We start from the raw sequence: 21,919 nt of genomic DNA on the forward strand, positions 1-21,919 counted from the left end.
AGGTCAGTAGATCTAAAAATAGAAAAACCTTGTGACCACTCTAAAGGCCATATTTCTCAATGGATTTTCATGAAAATTGGTCAGAATGTTCACCTTGATGATATCTAGGTCAAGTTCGAAACTGGGTCACTTGCGGTCAAAAACTAGGTCAGTAGGTCTAAAAATAGAAAAACCTTGTGACCTCTCTAGAGGTGATATTTTTCAATGGATCTTCATGAAAATTGGTCAGAATGTTTACCTTGAAGATAATTAGGTCAAGTTCGAAACTGGGTCAAGTGGGTTTAAAAACTAGGTCAGTAGATCTAAAAATAGAAAAACCTTGTGACCTCTCTAGAGGCCATATTTTTCATGAGATCTTCATGAATATTGGTCAGAATGTTCATCTTGATGATATCTAAGTCAAATTCGAAACTGGGTCACGTGGGGTCAAAAACTAGGTCAGTAGGTCTAAAAATAGAAAAAACCTTGTGACCTCTTTAGAGGCCATATTTCTCAATGGATCTTTATGAAAATTGGTCAGAATGTTCATCTTGATGATATCTAGGTCAGGTTCGTAACTGGGTCATGTGCGGTCAAAAACTTGGTCAGTAGGTCGAAAAATAGAAAAACCTTGTGACCTCTCAAGAGGCCATATTTTTCACGAGATCTTCATGAAAATTGGTGAGAATGTTCACCTTGATGATATCTAGGTCAAGTTTAAAAGTGGGTCACGTGCCTTCAAAAACTAGGTCATTAGGTCAAATAATAGAAAAACCTTGTGACCTCTCTAGAGGCCATATTTTTCAATGGATCTTCATGAAAATTGGTCAGAATTTTTTATCTTGATGTAAATCTAGGTTACACGTGCTCAAAAACTAGATCACTATGTCAAATAATAGAAATAACGACGTCATACTCAGTTGAACACTGGGTCATTTGGGGATAGGTGAGCGATTCAGGACCATCATGGTACTCTTGTTTATTTTCTCCTGGTAATACTCTGGCACCTTTTAATTATGAATACTGTCTATTTGGACAGCTGCTTTATTTATTTTTAACATAATATGAAATAAAATTAGAGAATTTTAACAAAGATACAAGTTATAGTAAAGATATAAAAACATTTTTTAATTTCCATGAAAATATTTGTAAACAATTTCTTTCTTCAGCCTTGCCTCTTTGTATACCTTTCAATTTTATAATTTATAAACTTTATCTGGACCATGTGGAAAGTGGGTGGGTAGTTTATGTTAATCATTTTGATAGATGAAATAAACATTGAGTTATAAAAATAAACACAGTTCTCCATACACATTAGTTGGAATGATTTTGTCATTATTGTAGGCTTCTACTGTCCATATGTCACAAAACTTATGTTTAATTATCTCCCATGAGGCTGTGTCTGGAGTCAACTGTTTACAGAAGGTTTATAAGGAACTCATTTATCAAAGTGATTGGTGTAAACAGTGTAATGTTTGAAGGACTATTTGTTGAAATAAGAGTTACAATAGATGTCGGTTACAAAATGTAAATTGTTTCTACAAACATACCAGTACCCACACTGTATCATTTTTTCCTGATAAGAAAAAAAATCATTCTTTTATGGTAAGCATTCCAGGCTAGTAAAAGGAACTGAGGTCTGAAGCATTTGGTTTGCTGAGGAAAAGGAAAGAGTTCTTTATGTAGCATCTGGTTTGCTGAGGAAAAGGAAACAGTTCTTTATGTAGCATCTGGTTTGACGAGGAAAAGGAAAGAGTTCTTTATGTAGCATCTGGTTTAGCATGGGAGAGGAAAGAGTTTTGTCTTGGCATTTGATAAAGTAAGGAAAAGCAAAGTTCTTTCAAGCTACGGAAAGGAAAGAGCTCTTGATATAGCATAATAATGGTTTAGCAAGGAAAAGGAAAGAGTTCTTGTCTTGGCAATTGGTTTAGCTAGAAAAAGGAGAGTTCTTCTGCAGCATTTGTGTCCCATGTAGTTTTAGGATGACTGATAATGTGCATAAGAGAACTTCAACCTCTGCCTTACCATTGCATGATAATAAGAAGCGATTAATAGGGTCTGAACACTTGGTTCTGTTGTATTTTTTCAATTCTAGCAGGTAAAAAAGTATTTATTCCATACCTCATAATTTTATTTTGATGTAATTGAAATGGGATTTTTAGTCCCCTTCAGTGCCATAGATCCTGTAAATCAGATTTTCTGTAGCATTTGGTTTAGCGAGGAAAAGGAAATACTTCTTGCTGTAGCCTTTATTTTAATTAGGAAAGGGAAAAGTTCTGGCAGATTTAGCAAGGAAAAGGAACCAGGTTTTGCTGTAGCATTTAATTTGGTAAGGAAAAAGGGAAAGTACTTCGGTGCCATTAGAAGGACAAGTGTTCAGAAAAAAGTAAACTGCAGAATAAAACAGAAATGTCAGAACAATCATTGACTGTTTGCAGTTAAAACCCCCAGTCTTCTATTTTTACTAGAATCTGCCTTACTTAACACTGTTTTTAGATGGTCAACTTCAAAATCATATTAATTAAAACCGATATAAAAAATACAGGTAAGTGTTTTGCACTTTCGTTGTATCGTCTTTTAATGAGCTGAATGCAACTTGATATACTCCTGTATCTATATTGCGACTAAATCAAAGGTACGCTAACTGCACCCTGTAGTTTATGCATTTTTAAAGTGATTCTAATTTGTTTCAAAGAACAAGTCCTTCAACTTTTGGCTCAAAAAATCTTTGATGGGCTAAAAGGATTTTGAAAAATATACTTTGGTGCTTATTTTTTATAAAGTGTATGATAAATTTCAGCGTGAAATATCAGTAGCTGACTAGGCAAAATATGTATTTTGTATTATCTTATCCAGTGCTCGCCAAACTTTGTCAGTGTTTATGGGCATAATGTTTTGGCCAAGTTTGAAAACCATTTGGATTGTCCCAGTGGCTCTGGAGTTATTGCCTTTAAATTACTCAGACTTGTGAAAACTGAGTGATTAAACTTGGACACAATGTTTATGAGCATGATATTTAGGCAAAACCTAAATGTTTGTAGATTTGGTACCAATAAAAAATTAACAGGAGGTAAAGCATTACTTGTTATGTTCAACATAATGTTTTGCCATGTTGTTTCAAAACTCAGGTATGGCAGTTAATTTTATTATAAAAAATATGTATTATGTCATTTCTCTTTGACACACCAACAGAAAAATTTCTGAAGTGAGAATTTTATTTTATCAAATCAAATATGGTAATTTTTAAATGCGTAAAAATGTTCGTTTGTAATTGGTTTAACGCCTTTTTCAACAGTATTTCAGTTATGTAACAGCAGGCAGTTAACCTAATCGCATATAAAAGGCTACTTACCCAACTTAGCTTCTGCCATTATACATATTGGCAGTTAAAAATGAAATATTGATACTGTGAAATTTAAATTGTTGTTCATCAGCTATCATTAATTAAAGCATTGAAATGGAATCACCTTATCACTAGGGAATAGTATAGAATTTATTACAAAGGTAAGTAACTCTAGCCTCAGAAAAAAGTCCGAGAAAGTTAATTGGACGTTTAAAAAGGCATAAATCATCAACAGTATCTATTTAACCCATGTTTATAAAGTTAGAAAAAAAACCGCAAACTGAAAAAAAAGGCTGAAATATTAGTTTTCTTTTTATTCATGATTCTTCTCCCTTTAATCTGGTAGTGATAACTTGAATTATTCATTACAAATTATTAATCATCTACAAGTGCATATTGGTAGGCTTTTAAATCTGTAATGATAGCTTTTCAAATTTAACTTACTTTGTTGACTTTTTATCATACTGTACTCCCCTAATGCGAAATAAATGACCAAGCCTAATGTACCATGAATAAAACACACAAGCCAGAGATAGTAAATATGAAAGTTTAATGTTTTTTCTTGGTGATGAATATATATTTGTTAATTTGTTTTTTCTCATAAAATGTGTAAAATAGTTTTTAACAAGGAAATATATCACCAGTCAGGAAAAAGCATGTATTTTAAATGCTTTCAGTACTATCTTATTTAGTTCTTCACAATGTTTAGGCATTGTTAAGGGATTTTTTAATGTTTGTCCTCAATGACAAAAATATTGAGTAGTTTAACAATATGCTTCACTTGTGAACATATTTATGGCATGTACTATATATATAGGGATGTATTGTGCAGATAAGAACACATCTATGGTGTACCATTTGGGTCAAAATTTCCTGCTTTGCGTGCGCGCACATTTCAAAATATACGTACACATTTGAAAATATGCATGTACTTGTAAATACATACGTCTATCTGTATATTTTTATATGTGCATGTGTAAATATGTAGATGCACGCTTATATGTATGTGCACATGTATGTATACGTACACTGTATATGTACACTTGTAATTACGCATGCACGTATAAATTTATGCTTGCACATACATATAATACGCGTGCATGCGTATATATACGCCCACCTATAATTACACGTGCACCTATAAACTTACGCGTGTACGTCCATTTAAAGAATTATGCTTGCATGCATACATATACAAGCACCCATAATTACGCACTCACGAGTAGAATTATATGTCCACGTATATATTTATGTGGAAACCTGTAGATATATAGGTGCACACGTATATTTAAATCGGAATAGAATGTGCATGCATGCGTAAATAAATACTTTCATGTGTATATTTTCATACGTGAACGCATCAGTATGCAGGTGCACGCATATATGACATGCACGTGTAATTTATAAGTGCACGCAAAACATGTATGTTTATACACAACACTTCCTGAAGCATGCATACATAATTAAGCATGCCATATAAATGCACGGGACTATATATTAAGCATGCACCAATTATACATGCATGTTATTTTGGTATTGTGCGTACATAAGCAGACTTTTACCAAATGGTACACCATACACACAACAGTGCAAATTTCGCATTGCTAAAAATCTAGTAACTTGTGAAGTTAGGTCAAAGTAAGTGCACAAACCTCTGTCTATCTTAAACCATATGTTGCATTCGAGTCAAACCTGAAACTGAACTAAAATAGACAGTCATCGAAAGAGCGAAAAAAAAATAAGATGAAAAAATAAACAAACATTTAATAATTATTATGTTCTATGCAAAAGAAGCATCTGTCTATCCTCAAGCCGAGCAAAAAATAGTCAAGTCTTTGATAAAACAAGAACACAGGCTTTTTAAACAATCCTAATACTTTTTGAGATATAATATGATATAATTTAATATGCAGACACTAATTTTGATGGCCAAACATCTAAGTCCCTAAACCAAAAAATTGTATTTTGTGAGAGATTTGACTAGTTTAGCTTATTACCATAGAGAATTAAGGCTAATCTCAAGATCTTTTTATCAATCAAAGTATAGCAGTTACACTGATTAGTATTTTATAAAAAGTAACTTAAGTTTTATGATGTAACTTTATCAAAGACGTAGAATGAACAAGCTATGTTTGTCAGTTCATATCACCTCCCTGAAAATATTATGGGGGATGAAGACACCTGGTTTGTGGTGAAGAAAAGACTCTCCCTCTAGGTATAAAAATGATTAACATTATTTGATACTGTTTGACATAGGAATATCTAACAAAATTAGTACACATCCATTAAGTTGATTGGAATGAAATCTCTCTCAAACTGAAGGGGTTTTGCAGCATGGTTATTTTGTATCAAACAGTATGATTAAGTTTGGAATGTATGCTTAATTACTGTATGAGTCTTAAAACAATAAAAACAAACTTACAAGTCCTACATTGCTATACAGTTAATATGTATGTCTTAATTTGATAGAAGAGCTTGAAGTATGAAATTTAGTCCTTTGCTATACAGTTAATATGTTTGTTAATACTGAAGTATGAGATCAAAAGTAAGATGTCAATTAAAATAGTGCTGCATGTGTAAGGCTATGTAAGAAGTGGCAAAGGGCAGGACAGACAAAACTAGCTACAGAATGTAAGCAGTGGCAAAGGGCAGGACAGACAAAACTAGCTACAGAATGTAAGCAGTGGCAAAGGGCAAGACAGACAAAACTAGCTGCAGAATGTAAGAAGTGGCAAAGGGCAGGACAGACAAAACTAGCTGCAGGATTTGTAAAAGTCCAGAACATAGAAAGTAAGCTGCAGAATGTAAGAATAGGTAAACAGTTAGTATTGATTAAAGGACAGAAGGAGAACTGGCTTGAGAATATCAGAATGTGAAACTGAGAACAGGAGAATATCAGAATGTGAAACTGAGAACAGGAAACTATCGGAGTATATGAAAGGGAAGCACAGATAACATGTAGGAGTAGATAAAAGGGGGAGAATAGGAAACATGTGTGAGTAGGTGAAAAGGGGAAACATGTAGAAGATGAAAGGGAAGAACAGGAAACATGTAGGAGTTGATGATAGGGGAGAACAGAACACATGGAGCAGGAAACATGTAGGAGTACATGGAAAGGAAGAACAAGAAACATGTAGGAGTGGATGAAAGGGAAGAACAGGAAACATGTAGGAGTAGATGGAAGGAAAGAACATGAAACATGTAGGAGTAAATAAAATGGGAAAACAGGAATCATGTAGGAGTAGGAAACATGTTGGAGTAGATGGAAAGGAAGAACATGAAACATGACTGTAGGAGTAGATGAAAGGAAAGAACAGGAAACATGACTGTAGGAGTAGATGAAAGGAAAGAACAGGAAACATGACTGTAGGAGTAGATGAAAGGAAAGAACAGTAAACATAGGAGTAGATGGAAGGAAAGAAGAAGAAACATGTAGGAGTAAATGAAAGGGGAAATCAGGAAACATGTAGGGGTAGGAAACATGTAGGAGTAGATAGAAAGGAAGAACAGGAAACATGTAGGAGTAGATGAAAGGAAAGAATATGAAACAAGTAGGAGTAGATCCAGATAGGGAAGAACAGGATACAAGTAGGTGTAGATGGAAGGAAAGAACAGGGAACTTGTAGGAGTAGATGAAAGGGAAAAACAGGAAAAATGTAGGAGTAGATGGAAGGAAAAAACAGTAAACATGTAGGAGTAGATGAAAGGGAAGAACAGGAAACATGTAGGAGTAGATGGAAGGGAAGAACAGGAAACATGTAGGAGTAGATGGAAGGAAAAAACAGGAAACATGTAGGAGTAGATGGAAGGGAAGAACAGGAAACATGTAGGAGTAGATGGAAGGGAAGAACAGGAAACATGTAGGTGTAGGAGTTGATGAAAGGGAAAACAGGAAACATGTAGGAGAGATGATACATGTAGGAGTAGATGAAAGGAAAGAACAGGAAACATGTAGGTGTAGGAGTTGACGAAAGGGAAAAACAGGAAACATGTAGGAGAGATGATAGGGGATAATAGGAAATATGTAGGAGTAGATGATAATAGAGGAGAACAGAAAACATGTAGGAGTGGATGAAAGGGAAGAACAGGAATAGATGAAAGAGAATAGGAAATATGTAGGAATAGATGAAAGGGAAGAACAGGAAACATGTAGGAGAGATGATACATGTAGGAGTAGATGGAAGGAAAGAACAGGAAACATGTAGGTGTAGGAGTTGACGAAAGGGAAAAACAGGAAACATGTAGGAGAGATGATAGGGGATAATAGGAAATATGTAGGAGTAGATGATAATAGGGGAGAACAGAAAACATGTAGGAGTGGATGAAAGGGAAGAACAGGAAACTTGTAGGAGTAGATGATAGGGGAGAATAGGAAAACTACCCCTGTCAAATGTTTATTCATACTTCATGAAGTACTCATGAAGCATTCATGATTTCTTCATGAGGAGACTTCATGAAGTCTTCATGACAAAAACATGAAGTACAAATGAGACAAATGCATCAGCAGCTCATGAAAACAGATTCATGAATTATGTATGAAGTGGTAAATGCATTAAAAATGCATGAAATTAAGCATAGCCTGTGTTCATGAAGAATTCATGAAGTTTGTATTTATTAATCTTCATGAAGAATTCATGAAAATATTCCTGAAAAAATACTTCATGAAGAATTCATGCATTATTTTGTTCTTTATTTCAATGTCTCATTTGCACTTCATGTTTTTTCCATGAACACTTCAAGAATAAATATTCTAATAACTTCATGAAGACACTTTGTGCTTTTCTTGAATATTTCATGAACAATACAAAACATTATAAAAGGACTTCTTTGCCTTAAATGATACAGTAATCCATCATATTTTCAGTTACTAAATAATACCTGTACCAATTAAGTAGTATCTATGCACTTGTTATTAAGAGCCGAGATAATGTAACATAAAATTTTGATTTTCATGAATATTTATTCATGAACAATTTCTGTTAAAAAAACAAGTTTCATGAACTTGTCAAGGTAACCTGGTAGGAGTGTAACACTATGAAACCTGACAGATCTGCATGTAATGGAATTCTTCTATTGTTTTAGTCTCTGCTGAGTCACTGAGACAATGACATTTTCCACCCGCAACAAATGACATGTTGAGTCAAACAATAAACAAGAGTGGGATTGGGAGCACAGTAAGAAGTAAACAATAGTTATTGCTGTATAGAATACAAAAATGTAAAATTTACTTTAATCTCAAGATTGACATTCAGATTAGATACTAGCTAAAATTTGTTCAGGTCATGAAAACATGTGACATTTTAAAAGATTTTATATTTTTTAAAATGAACAATTATGACACACCATAATTACTTATTGATATTCATTACTCATGTTCCTTTAACCATCCTTACTGTAGTATGATAAATATTTCCTTCTCATTTGCTGCACAAACTTCTAAAAAATTGCTGAATCACATGTGCAAAAATTCCCAGCATGCAACAAAATAATGGAAACTGATCATGGACATTATGAATGTATGTTCATGAACATTCATAACAGTTCATGAACTTATTCATTATTGTAAAAGGAAAACCTAGTTTTATGTTAATGAATGAACAGTTCAGAAACTCCTAATTGGGTTCAAGAACTGGTACAAACTAGAAAAAGGTTTTGAATTTTAGTACTTTTAATGAATCATAAACGATTTTTTCTTAAGAACACATCAAGAATGTTTTGTATTCTTAAACTGCTCATAAAATGTTCATCATTTTTTTCAAGAATTTTTCTTGAATTCTATAGTATATTGACATTCATGAAAAAATCTTGATTCATTCTTAAACATGTATTATGAATTATTTCAAGTTTCATGAATCAGTCATGAATTCATTATTAAAACTCATGAAGTTAGATAATGAACTTCAGAAAACTTCATGAATTAGATTAAGAATGTGATAACAAAAAGGTTTTGAATTTTAGTACTTTTATGATCATAAACGATTTTTTCTTAAGAACACATCAAGAATGTTTTGTATTCTTAAACTGCTCATAAAATGTTCATCATTTTTTTTCAAGAATTTTTCTTGAATTCTATAGGTATATTGACATTCATGAAAAAATCTTGATTCATTCTTAAACATGTTCATGAATATTTCAAGGTTTCATGAATCTGTCAATAATGCTTGATATCTTCATGAAGTAGATCAAATGACACTTCATGTTTAAAACTTCATGAAGTCAGATTAAGAATTGATCCAAAACAGTTCATGAATAATTCATAATGGTGATGAAAAATTCATGATTTCATGAATTCCATTTCGCCGGGGTAGCCTGAGAGTAAACAGAAAATATGAGTGGCAGAACAGAGAAAACAAGTTAGAGAACTATGGACTTCTATGCAACAGCAGTACTGGAAGAGAAAAAGAGTTACTGGTTTAGATCTCTATAGAAAAGGCAAATAGAATTGATGGGCAAACTTAGAGAAGATATTTATACTTGCTTAAAGAGATTTTAATTTTACAGAAAATGATTACAGTTAATTATTATTAATTAAATATCTAGTGCTTATGTTATTGGCTTATATTGACACTTGATTATACAGTTATTAGCAGGCTTAAGACCTTTAAGACAGGATTCGCTAAAAACCTAATTGTTTAGCTAGATTGGAAAGTACGAAAATGTGTTCAAGATTTTGAATTTAATTAAACTAATATCTTTATTGCTGCAATGAAAATTGAAAAATTATTAAGTGTTTTTTGTAAGTCTACACAAAATGCTTTTGGAAATTAATGTTGATATTTTTACTTAATAATCTGCAAGTAAAGAATGCATCATGTGGTAATAGAATGTAGTAAATTCCAGCTATGAGAAATTAGCAGCTATGCTTTGATAGTTTGTTAGAAAAATTAAGCTGCATCTGCGTCTGCTAATGATGTATTAAGGGAAAGTAATTAGTAAAAGAACTTAACTGTCATACCTTTTCTTGATTTGTGTGAAGCAGGAGCTTTTCTTTCTGGTGCAGTGGCCGCAGACTGTGAGTCCTTGTCTAGTGAAATCATAAACTGTTGTTCTGTTTTTGTTCTTCTCTTTACCAGTAAGTTCATAGTTGAAGGCTATTGTCAGTTGGATATGAAGACACAAGTAGATGTGGTATGGTTGCTCCTTCCAATTTTGTGGCAGTGCTTCCTTCTACATTTTGCGGGGGAATATTTAGAAGCACACAGACCAGTTTAGATGGATAAAATTCAGTGATTTGCTGACACTTCAATCAGTGCCCTTTGCTTTCTAATGAGAAATATCAAGGGCATGATTTAACATGTGCAGAATGTTGTACACTTCACAGAGGAAATCATTACAAAATAGATACGTTACTGAACAGTTTCCAGGTCTGAATTAAGAAAATAATGTTTTATGAAAGTTAATGAAATCTTTGACACCATCTAGCACTGCTTCTGTGTATTTAATGAATTTACTAGTGTTATAGGTTTAACACTTTCCTGTTACATTAATTTTGGAATTCTTTTTCATTATGGCAAAACATTTACATTATCTTCGTTAACACTTATGAAAGCTAATGTTCACATAAATTAGATGGAAATTAGCTGTACAGAATATTGGATGGAAACATACAAATATACAATGTTGTTTGCAATTTTTGAGCTCACTAAGTGTATTTGTAGTTGCCCCTGTTTTTTTAGCTCACCAGAGCACAAAGTGCTCAAGGTGAGCTATTGTGACCAGTCATTGTCCGGCGAGCGTCATCCGTCAACATTTGCCTTGTGAACACTCTAGAGGCCACATTTGTGACCTAATCTTTATGAAACTTGGTCAGAATGTTTGTCTTGATGATCTCTAGGTCAAGTTCGAAACTGGGTCATGTGGGATCAAAAACTAGGTCAGTAGGTCAGATCAAAGGAAAAGCTTGTGAACACTCTAGAGACCACATTTGTGACCCAATCTTTATGAAACTTAGTCAGAATGTTAATCTTGATGATCTCTAGGTCAAATTCAAAACTGGGTCATATGGGGTCAAAAATTAGGTCAGTAGGTCAGATCAAAGGAAAAGCTTGTGAACACACTAGAGCCCACATTTTTGACCCAATCTTTATGAAACTTGGTCAGAGTATTTGTCTTGATGATCTCTAGGTCAGATTCGAAACCAGGTCATGTGGGGTCAAAAATTAGGTCAGTAGGTCAGATCAAAGGAAAAGCTTGTGAACACTCTAGAGACCATATTTTTTGACCCAATCTTTATGAAACTTGGTCAGAACATTAGTCTTGATGATTGCTAGGTCAAGTTCGAAACTGGGTCATGTGGGGTCAAAAACTAGGTCAGATCAAAGGAAAAGCTTGTGAACACTCTAGAGACCACATTTTTTGACCCAATCTTTATGAAACTTGGTCAGAACGTTTGTCTTGATGATCTCTAGGTCTGGTTTGAAACTGGGTCATGTGGGATCAAAAACTAGGTCAGGACATCAGATCAAAGAAATAGCTTGTGAACACTCTAGAGACCACATTTGTGATCCAGTCTTTATGAAACTTGATCAGTATGTTAGTATTGATGATCACTAGGTCAAATTTGAATCTGGGTCATGTTGGGTCAAAAAGTAGGTCAGATCAGTGGAAAAGCTTGTGAACACTCTAGAGGCCACAGTTGTGACCCAATATTTATGAAACTTAGCCAGAAAGTTTGGCTTGATGATTTCTAGGTCAAGTTTGAATCTGGGTCATGTGGGGTCAAAAACTAGGCCACCTGGTCAAATCAAAGGAAAAGCTTGTGGACACTTTAGAGGCCACATTTGTGACTCAATCTTTATGAAACTGGGTCAGAATGTTTGTCTTAATCATTTCTAGGTCAAGTTTGAATCTGGGTCATGTGGGGTCATAAACTAGGTCACTAGGCCAGATCAAAGGAAAATCTTTTCAACACTCTAGAGACCACAATTTAAGTTTGAAACCCATGAGAATTAGTCAGAATGTTTGTTTTGATAATCTATAGGTCAAGTTCGAATCTGGGTCATGTGGGGTCAAAAACTAGGTCACTGGTCAAATCAAGGAAAAGCTTGTGAACACTCTAGAGGCCACAGTTTATGAAATTTAGTCAGAATGTTTGTCTTGATGATCTTTAGGTCAAGTTCAGCTCTTGGTCATGTGGGGTCAAAAACTAGGTCAGTAGGCCAGATCAACTCTGGTGAGCGATGTATAGGGCCATGATGGCCCTCTTGTTTGTGTGTGTGCTTCTGTTTGAAAGACGTCATTTAATTGGAAATTAAATCTTTAAGCAAGGGTTATGTGTGAGTTATTACACAAACCATCTCCCAATAAAAAGATAATAATAAAAGTAATATTTTTGCTTGCCTGTTCCCTGTACAAAATTATTACAAGTAAATCTTAGACATTAATCTTGATAGTTTGTGTTTAAGGATTGTGTGCATTTTTTTTATGTGTGTGTGTTTTTTTTTTTTTTGTAAATTTGAACACAGTCTGTTATCTAAATAAAAAAGGTAAGAATGCCATGGAGTGCCTTTAAAAATTAACAGACATAAATTGCTGCTTCCATTAATCAGTGGCATGAAATATTTGGAACAGAATTTTGATCCATTGAGGGAAATGATTACTTTTCTCAAATGTCAATACCGTAATCTTTTGCCCTGATTTTAATTGCAAGTTAATTGGTAAGAAGTCAGCAGCAGGTCAGCTCTTTCTTTTAAAGCTTCTAAAACTATCAGATAAGTTGTATTTATTTTTTAATTTGTATGATTCAGAGATAACAAATTTGAAAAAGTCAGTCGAAGATGAATACATTAGAGGCCATTTAAACGCGAATTAGTAAAATTTTGATGACGCAAATTTCAAATTTATCTTTTTATGTTCCCAGCAACCGGAATTGAATGGCTGTTTGGTAAATTGTACATCAAACTTTGAATAAAAGGCTTATCATGACTTTGAATTCATAAATTCTGCTGATTTTTGATTTTTATATTGCATTTTAAAGATAATATTGCTATTTCTGTATAAAGGCAGGAAGTCTGATGTAATGAATCATGGTAGAAATAGATTAGTCTCTATCAGCCTATAAACAGTGCTTGATAAGAAATAAAATTGATTGATTTTGACTTTCTGGTATTTTTTTCTCATGCATGTATAACTTGTTAATGTTAAAAAAGAATTACGAGGGTAGATAGGTTATCATAATTTATATGTCTAATTAATTGCTTGAGATAGGAATCATGGAAATGAACATCCTAAATTTTGCTTGATTTTTTCCTCAATAAATATGGGTTGAAATAGATAAATGATATTTTTATTACCCAGTGTGTATGATATTGACAGTACTCTATCTGAGAATTCAAGACAGCAGAAAATTGTAGAGTTATAGTTATAGTTTCAAATAATTATCTCCTTAAGTGATGCCGCTTTGTATTTTCTAAGACACTTGTGTACAGTTTGATGTGATGTTGCTCAAAGTTTTCATTATTAATACATCCAGGCACATTATGATAATTGATATCTGAACATGAAAGGGAATTTCTCCATTATTAAAGGCAAATTAAGACAGTTTTATATGTGTATTTATTGTTAGAATCTCAATCTAAAGCTTGTGACGTTAATTTCATATGTAGATGTTTTGTTTCAGGAAATGAAATACATGCGCATCTAGCAAAACTTGCTTTTTTATTTTTTTTTCACCAAATTTTCAGGAATACAAATGTATCTATTTGCGTGTAGCTTAGATTAAGATGGATTATTTTAATTATGCATTCTTATTGATGAAAGGTACATTTATATTCAGTCTGTCTAGACACTCTTTATTAATAAAGAAGTTTGCCCCTCGTATTAGAGACAAAAAGACGGTGTTTTTAACAACATGCCTACATGTAATGTCGGGGAGAACCATGTTTTTGCCGTTAAACATAATTTCTTTTATAATAAAACTGCTTATGTCAGTTGTCTTATCTTTAAAATTCAGAAAACTGAGTATTAGCGTGAAATCATTCTGCATTCTTTCAAAATATATCGTGACAGCTTGTTAGGTTTTTTTCTTCTATTATTGCTTGGGAAATACGGTAGTTATTTTATGGTAGAATTTTAATATCCAGTACCTGTCGGCTAAAAGAAAGTGAAACTCTTTCAGCTGCAGGATTTTTTGTTCTCAGTTGATTTGAAAATAAGCTTTTCTAACACAACAAACACAGTTTAGAGGTTTAGATGTAATTAAACAAGATAACTCTAGATTACAAAATGTACCATTTTTAGCTCATCTGATTTTTTGAAAAAAAATGATGAGTTATTGTCATCACTTGATCGGCGTCGGCGTCAGCGTTGCCTGGTTAAGTTTTATGTTTAGGTCAGCTTTTCTCCTAAACTATCAAAGCTATTACTTTGAAACTTGCAATACTTGATCACCATCATAAGCTGACCCTGTACAGCAAGAAACATAACTCCATCCTGCTTTTTGCAAGATTTATGGCCCCTTTTGTACTTAGAAAGTATCAGATTTCTTGGTTAAGTTTTATGTTTAGGTCAACTTTTCTCCTAAACTGTCAAAGCTATTGCTTTGAAACTTGCAACACTTGTTCACCATCAGAAGCTGACCCTGTACATCAAGAAACATAACTCCATCCTGCTTTTTGCAATAATTATTGCCCCTTTTGGACTTAGAATATCAGTTCTCTTGGTTGAGTATTATGTTTAAGTCAGCTTTTCTCATAAACTATCAAAGCTATTGATTTAAAACTTGCAACAATTTTTCACCATCATAAGCGGACGCTGTACATCAAGAAACATAACTCTATCCTGAGTTTTGCAAGAGTTTTAGACTTAGAAAATCTGTGGTAGGACAATATTTCTATTATATAAAAAAATCAGATTAGCGTCAGCACCCGCAAGGCGGTGCTCTTGTTACTTGGTAATTTTAGCGTTGCCACATCAATTACTGTCCTTTCTTTATCCTTTTGGTAGGGATGTGATGGCTTGTAACCTTTGTGACACTTCATTATTTCCTGTCAACCAACATACTCTGACCATATTATCTTTAGAAATTTCATTAGTAACTGCCCTTGCCTTAACAATTCTTACTTTTCTATTTTCAGTTCTCTCCCCTGATCCAAGATACAGTACTGAAGGGAACTTTCAATGCCACATTGAACAATCCAATAACACCTCAGATAGACTCAGTTCACAATGCTGGAACAGCCAAACATGCATTCTTACTTGGAGTATAAAGAACTGTGGAATTACCTCCCTTTATTGTGATATAATCATTGATCTTATCTTTACTCAAAAAGAAAATTATGGAAATATTAGATGACAGAATTTTTCAGAATGCTTTTGTCATATCAAGAATTATGACGCCTTACTTGAAAACCTGTATGTGAAAATAAAACTTTGGAAAATGCCAGTTATGATTCTTAATATAGATCTATAGTTGGAGGCGGCAGAGCAAAACATCGAGCCAGCTTTTGATGAAATCAGTATTGTGTAATTTCTGCCATGTTATGAGACAAAAATCTTTCCTCTTTGTTTTATAAAGCATATTTTCCACAAAAATTAATAAATGACTGACTGTTATAAGATTATGGCATGTTGAAAGACTCCAGTTTTCCGGCCATATTTTATTCTGCGCTTACAAAATATTTATTGTTTGCTTGTTTCAATCAAATCTATTTTTAGACAGATGTTGACATAAATTTTCCAATTAGAAATTGCTTTTTAATGTTTTACAGGCATAACTGTCAAAAATATGTGTAGGTTATATGTGAAGGACTGTTTTAAATGTATAAATATTTGATGTGTTCTTTAATAGAGAGATATGGCAAACATAAGTGGGAAATCGTTTTGACATTTTCTACCAAGAAAAACATGGCAGATCTTTGTATCTTTTTTATCATGATTGAATATGTGGCAATATTTAAGATTGCATAATTTTTATGGAGCTGTGCTATTTGTGCATTGTCATGTAAAAAGAACCATTTTGCTAAGAGAAAAAGGCTTTTGAGTTCTTTAATGTTGTGTCATTAATTTTGATACTTTTTACAGTACCTGTGTGATTTTAACTTAGAAGTACAGTTTTTAAACTAAAGTATATGATAGAAATATGCTAAAAACTATGAAATACTTGACACATCATATTTATTTCAGATACATGTTTAAATCGTAACATGCTAAACATGATGTTAAGGGTAGCAGGTTTAAAGACATTTTAAACTGCTTTAATGTCAAGTACATTATCTAACTGCATACAGTTGATATTTCAGGCAAAACTCAAATTACATAAACATATGCTAAAGTTTTAGGAATAAAAAGAATTCTGTTCTATTCATTCTGCAGTTTCATTTGAAAAGCTCTGCACTCATTAAAAATAAATTTTCTACTTAAAGAGTCTTAAAATTTTCATATTTTATTGAAATGAGAGCAAAAGATTGGAGAATTATCAAGCATTGGTATTTTAGTTATTAATTCAGCATAAGTTTTAAAACCCTTTTCAATTAAATTGTCTATGAAGATGATGATGTTTATAATAAGTTAGATCATTATATGATAAGAATCTTGTGTCTTCATTTGAAATTAGTTTTATCATTTTTGCATGGGAAATTATAACTTTCCCATTATCTTAAGTAGTATAGATTGAATGCAATCTTGCAATTTATTAGATTGTGGGAAATATTAATATATTAAGGTATATGAATGCCAGAGGGAAAATCTGAACAGAATTTAAGAACAGAGATGTTGTATGTGTTGAGGAGCGGTATTTAGATGGAGAATGTATCATTAGGAATGTTGATGAATGATCATTTTATATAAGACATATTACTCATTCAAACTTGTACATTTTGTTCTAGTTAACCAGGTTTTCAACGAAAACCTGAGTTATTAGATTGGGGTAGATGTCGGTCGGGCGGGCGGGTGGGTGGCGGTGGCGGTGGCGGCGGCAGCGGCGTCAAACTTGTGTTTCCGGTCAATAACTTTTGTTTCGGTAAAGATATTTGAATAAAACTTGGTATGTATGTAGCTTATGTCAAGACAAAGGCTGGGATTGATTTTGGGGTTTCTGGGGTCAAGGTCAAGGTCACTGTTACTTAAAATAGAAAAAGGGTTTCCGGTCAATAACTTAACTTAGGAATGAGCTATCATGATGAAACTTGGTGTATAGAAAACTTATATAAAGTTGTAGCTTGGGATTGATTTTGGGGTTTCTGGGATCAAGGTCAAGGTCATTGTTACTAAAAATAGGGTTAGGGTTAGGTTAGGGTTAGGGTTAGCATATCTTCTACATGCATGGAGGGATTTTGATGAAAGTTGGCACAATTGTTCACCATCATGAGACGGAGTGTCATGCACAAGAACCAGGTCCCTAGGTCTAAGGTCAAGGTCACAGAGGTCAAAGGATACAAGAATGAAAACTTTGTCCAGAGCATATCTTCATGCATAGAGGGATTTTGATGTAACTTGGCACAGTTATACACCATCATGAGTCTTGCGCAGTTCCCTTCTGTAGAATTACTTCCCTTTGTTGTTACTATAAATAGCTTATATTGTAACTTTTTCATTACTAGACGTAGGGAAAAATCGAGACCACTTTTATGTAGTACAACATGCATGTTACATCCAATTTTGAGGTGTATTTTGACCAATCTCTACCTGGTAAGGATTTCTGTGTGGACTTACAATTTTTTTTTTTGTATTTTTTTTTTTTTTTTTTTTTTTTTTTTTTTTTAAGATTAACTTCCCTTAGTTGTTACTATAAATAACTTATATTGTAACTTTTTTATAATTGACCGTAGGGAAAAACCAAGACCACTTTTCTGTGGTACAACATAGTTGTTACTTTCTAATTTTAGGTGTATTTTAAGGTATCACTACCTGGTAAGGAGTTTTTTTGTGGACTTAGAAAAACAAAAGAATTGCAATGATTACTAAGCAACCACAAAATTAAAATTACATCTGCAAATACAGGTGCTAGAGTAAAGAAATTTGCTGTGACGGGCGTATATTGTGACATTCTGGCACTCTTGTTTATTCTTATGAAAAGTGTTGAAAACCTGGTTTCGTGGCATTGCCGTGTTTCTTGTGTATACATGAACCTTAATTTTCACAGAGAGAAAATATGCTGCATTATATTGAAGTAAGTTTGAAAATATATATGAAACAGACAACTTTCTAGACACTATTATATATAAAGCTATGTTTAATAGAAAATAGGGTATATAGCTTATAATTTAGGGATTATTTATATAAATTTAGCACTGAAGCATGCTATAAGAGGAAATTATCTGCAGTAGTTTTATTTTAGGCATCCATTACTGAAATGATATTCATCCATGTAAGACTTTCTTTTGCCTTTATTCACTAGAACCCATAACTATTGAACACTTTAGATGTTGCACCTGTTTTTTAGCTCACCTGAGCAATGCTCAGGTGAGTTTTTCTGATCGCTCGATGTCCGGCGTCTGTCTGTCTGTCGTCTGTCGTCATTTAGCTTGTGTATGGGATAGAGGCTGTATTTTTCAATTAATCTTCATGAATATTGGTCAGAATGATAACCTTGATGAAATCTAGGCTGAGTTTGAAAATGGGTCATCTCGGGTCAAAAACTAGGTCACTAGGTCAAATCAAAGAAAAACCTTGTGTATGCGATAGAGGCTGTATTTTTCAATAAATCTTCATGAATATTTTTCAGAATGATAACCTTGATGAAATCTAGGCCGAGTTCGAAAATGGGTCATCTCAGGTCAAAAACTAGGTCACTAGGTCAAATCAAAGAAAAACCTTGTGTATGCGATAGAGGCTGTATTTTTCAATTGATCTTCATGAATATTGGTCTGAATGATTGCCTTGATGAAATCTAGGCCGAGTTCTCAATGGGTTATCTCGGGTCAAAAACTAGGTCACTAGGTCAAATTAAAGGAAAACCTTGTGTATGCGATAGAGGCGGTATTTTTCAATTGATCTTTATGAATTTTGGTCAGAATGATTGCCTTGATGAAATCTAGGCCGAGTTCGAAAATGGGTCATCTGGGGTCAAAAACTAGGTCACTAGGTCAAATCAAGGAAAAACCTTGTGTATGCGATAGAGGCTGTATTTTTCAACTGATCTTCATGAAATTTAGCCAGAATGATAACCTTGATAAAATCTAGGCCGAGTTCGAAAATGGGTCATCTGGGGTCAAAAACTAGGTCACTAGGTCAAATCGAAGAAAAACATTGTGTATGCGATAGAGGATGTAGTTTTCAATTGATCTTCATTAAATTTGGTCGAGTTTGAATATGGGTTATCTGAGGTCAAAAACTAGGTCACTAGGTCAAATTAAAGAAAAATCTTGTGTATGCGTTGGAGACTGTTTTTTTTTTCAATTGATTTTTATGAAATTTGGTCAGGATGATTGCCTTAATGAAATCTAGGTGAATTTAAATATGGGTCATCTGAGGTCAAAAACTAGGTCACTTGGTCAAATCAAAGAAAAAACTTGTGTATGTGATAGAGGCTGTATTTTTCAATTGATCTTCATGAATTTTGGTCAGAATGATTGCCATGATAAAATCTAGGTTGAGTTTGAACATGGGTCATCTAGGGTCAAAAACTAGGTCATGTCTAAGAAAATGCTTGTTTTATCGCAAGAGACCAATTTTTTGGTCCAATCTTAATGAAAATTGGTCAGAATATTTGTTTCCATGAAATCACTAGGTCAAACATGTTTTACACTGTTATGGTGTGTTTCTTAGGTGAGCGACCTAGGGCCATCTTGTCCCTCTTGTTTGTGTATATCTGCATTTATGAATATTTTACATGAAAATACCAGATTGATTTGAATACTTGTATTTTATTTTTGAAAGGCTGCTGTTCTTAATTTATGCTTAATTATCTTTTATGATAATTGTAGCTTTACACCTTAAGCCGTCCATATGCTGTATTACATTCCATTTGTTTTATTGTATTATGATGCTTTATTAAATTGATTATCTTTTTATATAATATTTTTAAATATTATTTTAACTATATTTTGAAATAGTTCACAATGAATGTGACCAAACTCTGTGATATTTGGGTATTAATTTTTGATAAGATGCATGCAACTGCATAAGGTAGAAATTTTATGTGTTGATGTTATTCTAAAAATCTGGATGTAGTTGATAACAGAATTTCCCGCTTGGAACATCGGTCCATTGGTAGAAATATTGGCCACTCTGGGGTCATGACTAAACCTTTCAGTATAACACCAGTTTTGTTGTTTTTTTTACAGAAAGGAACTTAAGAGTGATTGAAATAAGCTCATAGCTTTCATCACTACAGAGCTAAAGTAAGCCAGAATAAACTGATGGTGTGACTGCGATTGTCTCAGAATTAGAAATCAAAGTTGATAGTATCTTGTGTTGTTGGACAAATCTGTTAATCACAGTATAAACCAACATTTTGTACTTGTATTATTTTACATGACAACACTGTATGTTGAAAAAAGTATTAAAAATAAATTGTTTTACCTGCAGTTTTAGTTTTGTATTTTTATCAGAATATTGTAATTGGCTGTACTGTGAAGACACAATACTAAAACATGTTACTTAACCAAGAGAAATTTACTAAGCCCTATCATTAATAGTCATATTACCTGTCTTGTTGCGAACACAGGTATAGCTTGTACCTTACCATATCATCAAGAAAAGTATTTGTTGCCTTTAATATCTGAAGTGCTTGCCTGGAGTCACTGCCTTTCACTGATGTAGGTTTGATGTCTAACTTGGGGTGCAGAATTCCTTGTGAGGAAGCGGTTGGAAGGTCAATGGACAAGTTACCATACAACCTGAATTGTGTTGTGACTAAACCCAACCACAAAAAAATACATGTTGCATTATCACAAACAGAGATATACCTGGTACCTAAGAGCCGAATGGTTGAGCGCCCACTTCGAGTGAAAGAGGTCACAGGTTCGCTGCCAGGCCACATCATACTAAAGATATGAAAAATGGTTCAGTAGCTTCCTTGCTTTAATAGTGCTCTGCATTAAGAGGACAGTGCTGGGGACTGGTAGCCAATGTCGGTATATAATGGGACTGGGTGGTGTATCATGTCATGTGTCTATGGTGTGATATTCCAGTGAGACAGCACCTAATCTTACCAAGAGTGAACTTTTCTTACCAACAAGAAACATACATTGCCTTATCACAAAGAAACATATAACTTGCCTTATAACCAAGAGACATTTAACATGCCTTATCACCAAAAGACATTTAACTTGCTTCTGGTGATAAAGACATTTAACTTGCTTTATCACCAGAAGACATATACTTTGCCTTATCATTAAGAGACATTTAACTTGCCTAATCACCAAAAGACATGTACCTTGCCTTATCACCAAAAGATATTTAACTTGCCTTATCACCAAAAAGACATATAACTTGCCTTATCACCAAAAGACATGTACCTTGCCTTTTCATCAAAATACATTTAACTTGCCTTATCACCGAGAGCCTTTTAATTGCCTTTAATCACAAAGAGATGTGCACATTGCCTTATCACCAAGAGACATTTAACTTGCCTTATCACTAAATGACATGTACCTTGCCTTTTTATCGAGATAAATTTAACTTGCCTCATCATTAAAAGACATGTACCTTGCCTTA

At 33.5% G+C, this 21,919-nt stretch overlaps 1 protein-coding gene across 1 annotated transcript in view; it reads left to right on the plus strand.

Moving 5' to 3' along the window:
• The window catches only part of LOC123563943 (sperm-tail PG-rich repeat-containing protein 2-like), a 201,017-nt gene extending 180,230 nt beyond the window's left edge, over positions 1-20,787 (plus strand). Inside the window, exon 12 of the mRNA XM_045357122.2 lies at positions 15,397-20,787. Coding sequence (XP_045213057.2) covers positions 15,397-15,528 — 132 coding nt within the window. The 3' untranslated portion in view covers positions 15,529-20,787. The remainder of the gene's footprint in view (positions 1-15,396) is intronic.
• Positions 20,788-21,919: the final 1,132 nt, after the last annotated feature.

The sequence above is a fragment of the Mercenaria mercenaria genome, chromosome 2, assembly GCF_021730395.1.
Source record: "Mercenaria mercenaria strain notata chromosome 2, MADL_Memer_1, whole genome shotgun sequence".
NCBI lineage: Eukaryota > Metazoa > Mollusca > Bivalvia > Venerida > Veneridae > Mercenaria > Mercenaria mercenaria.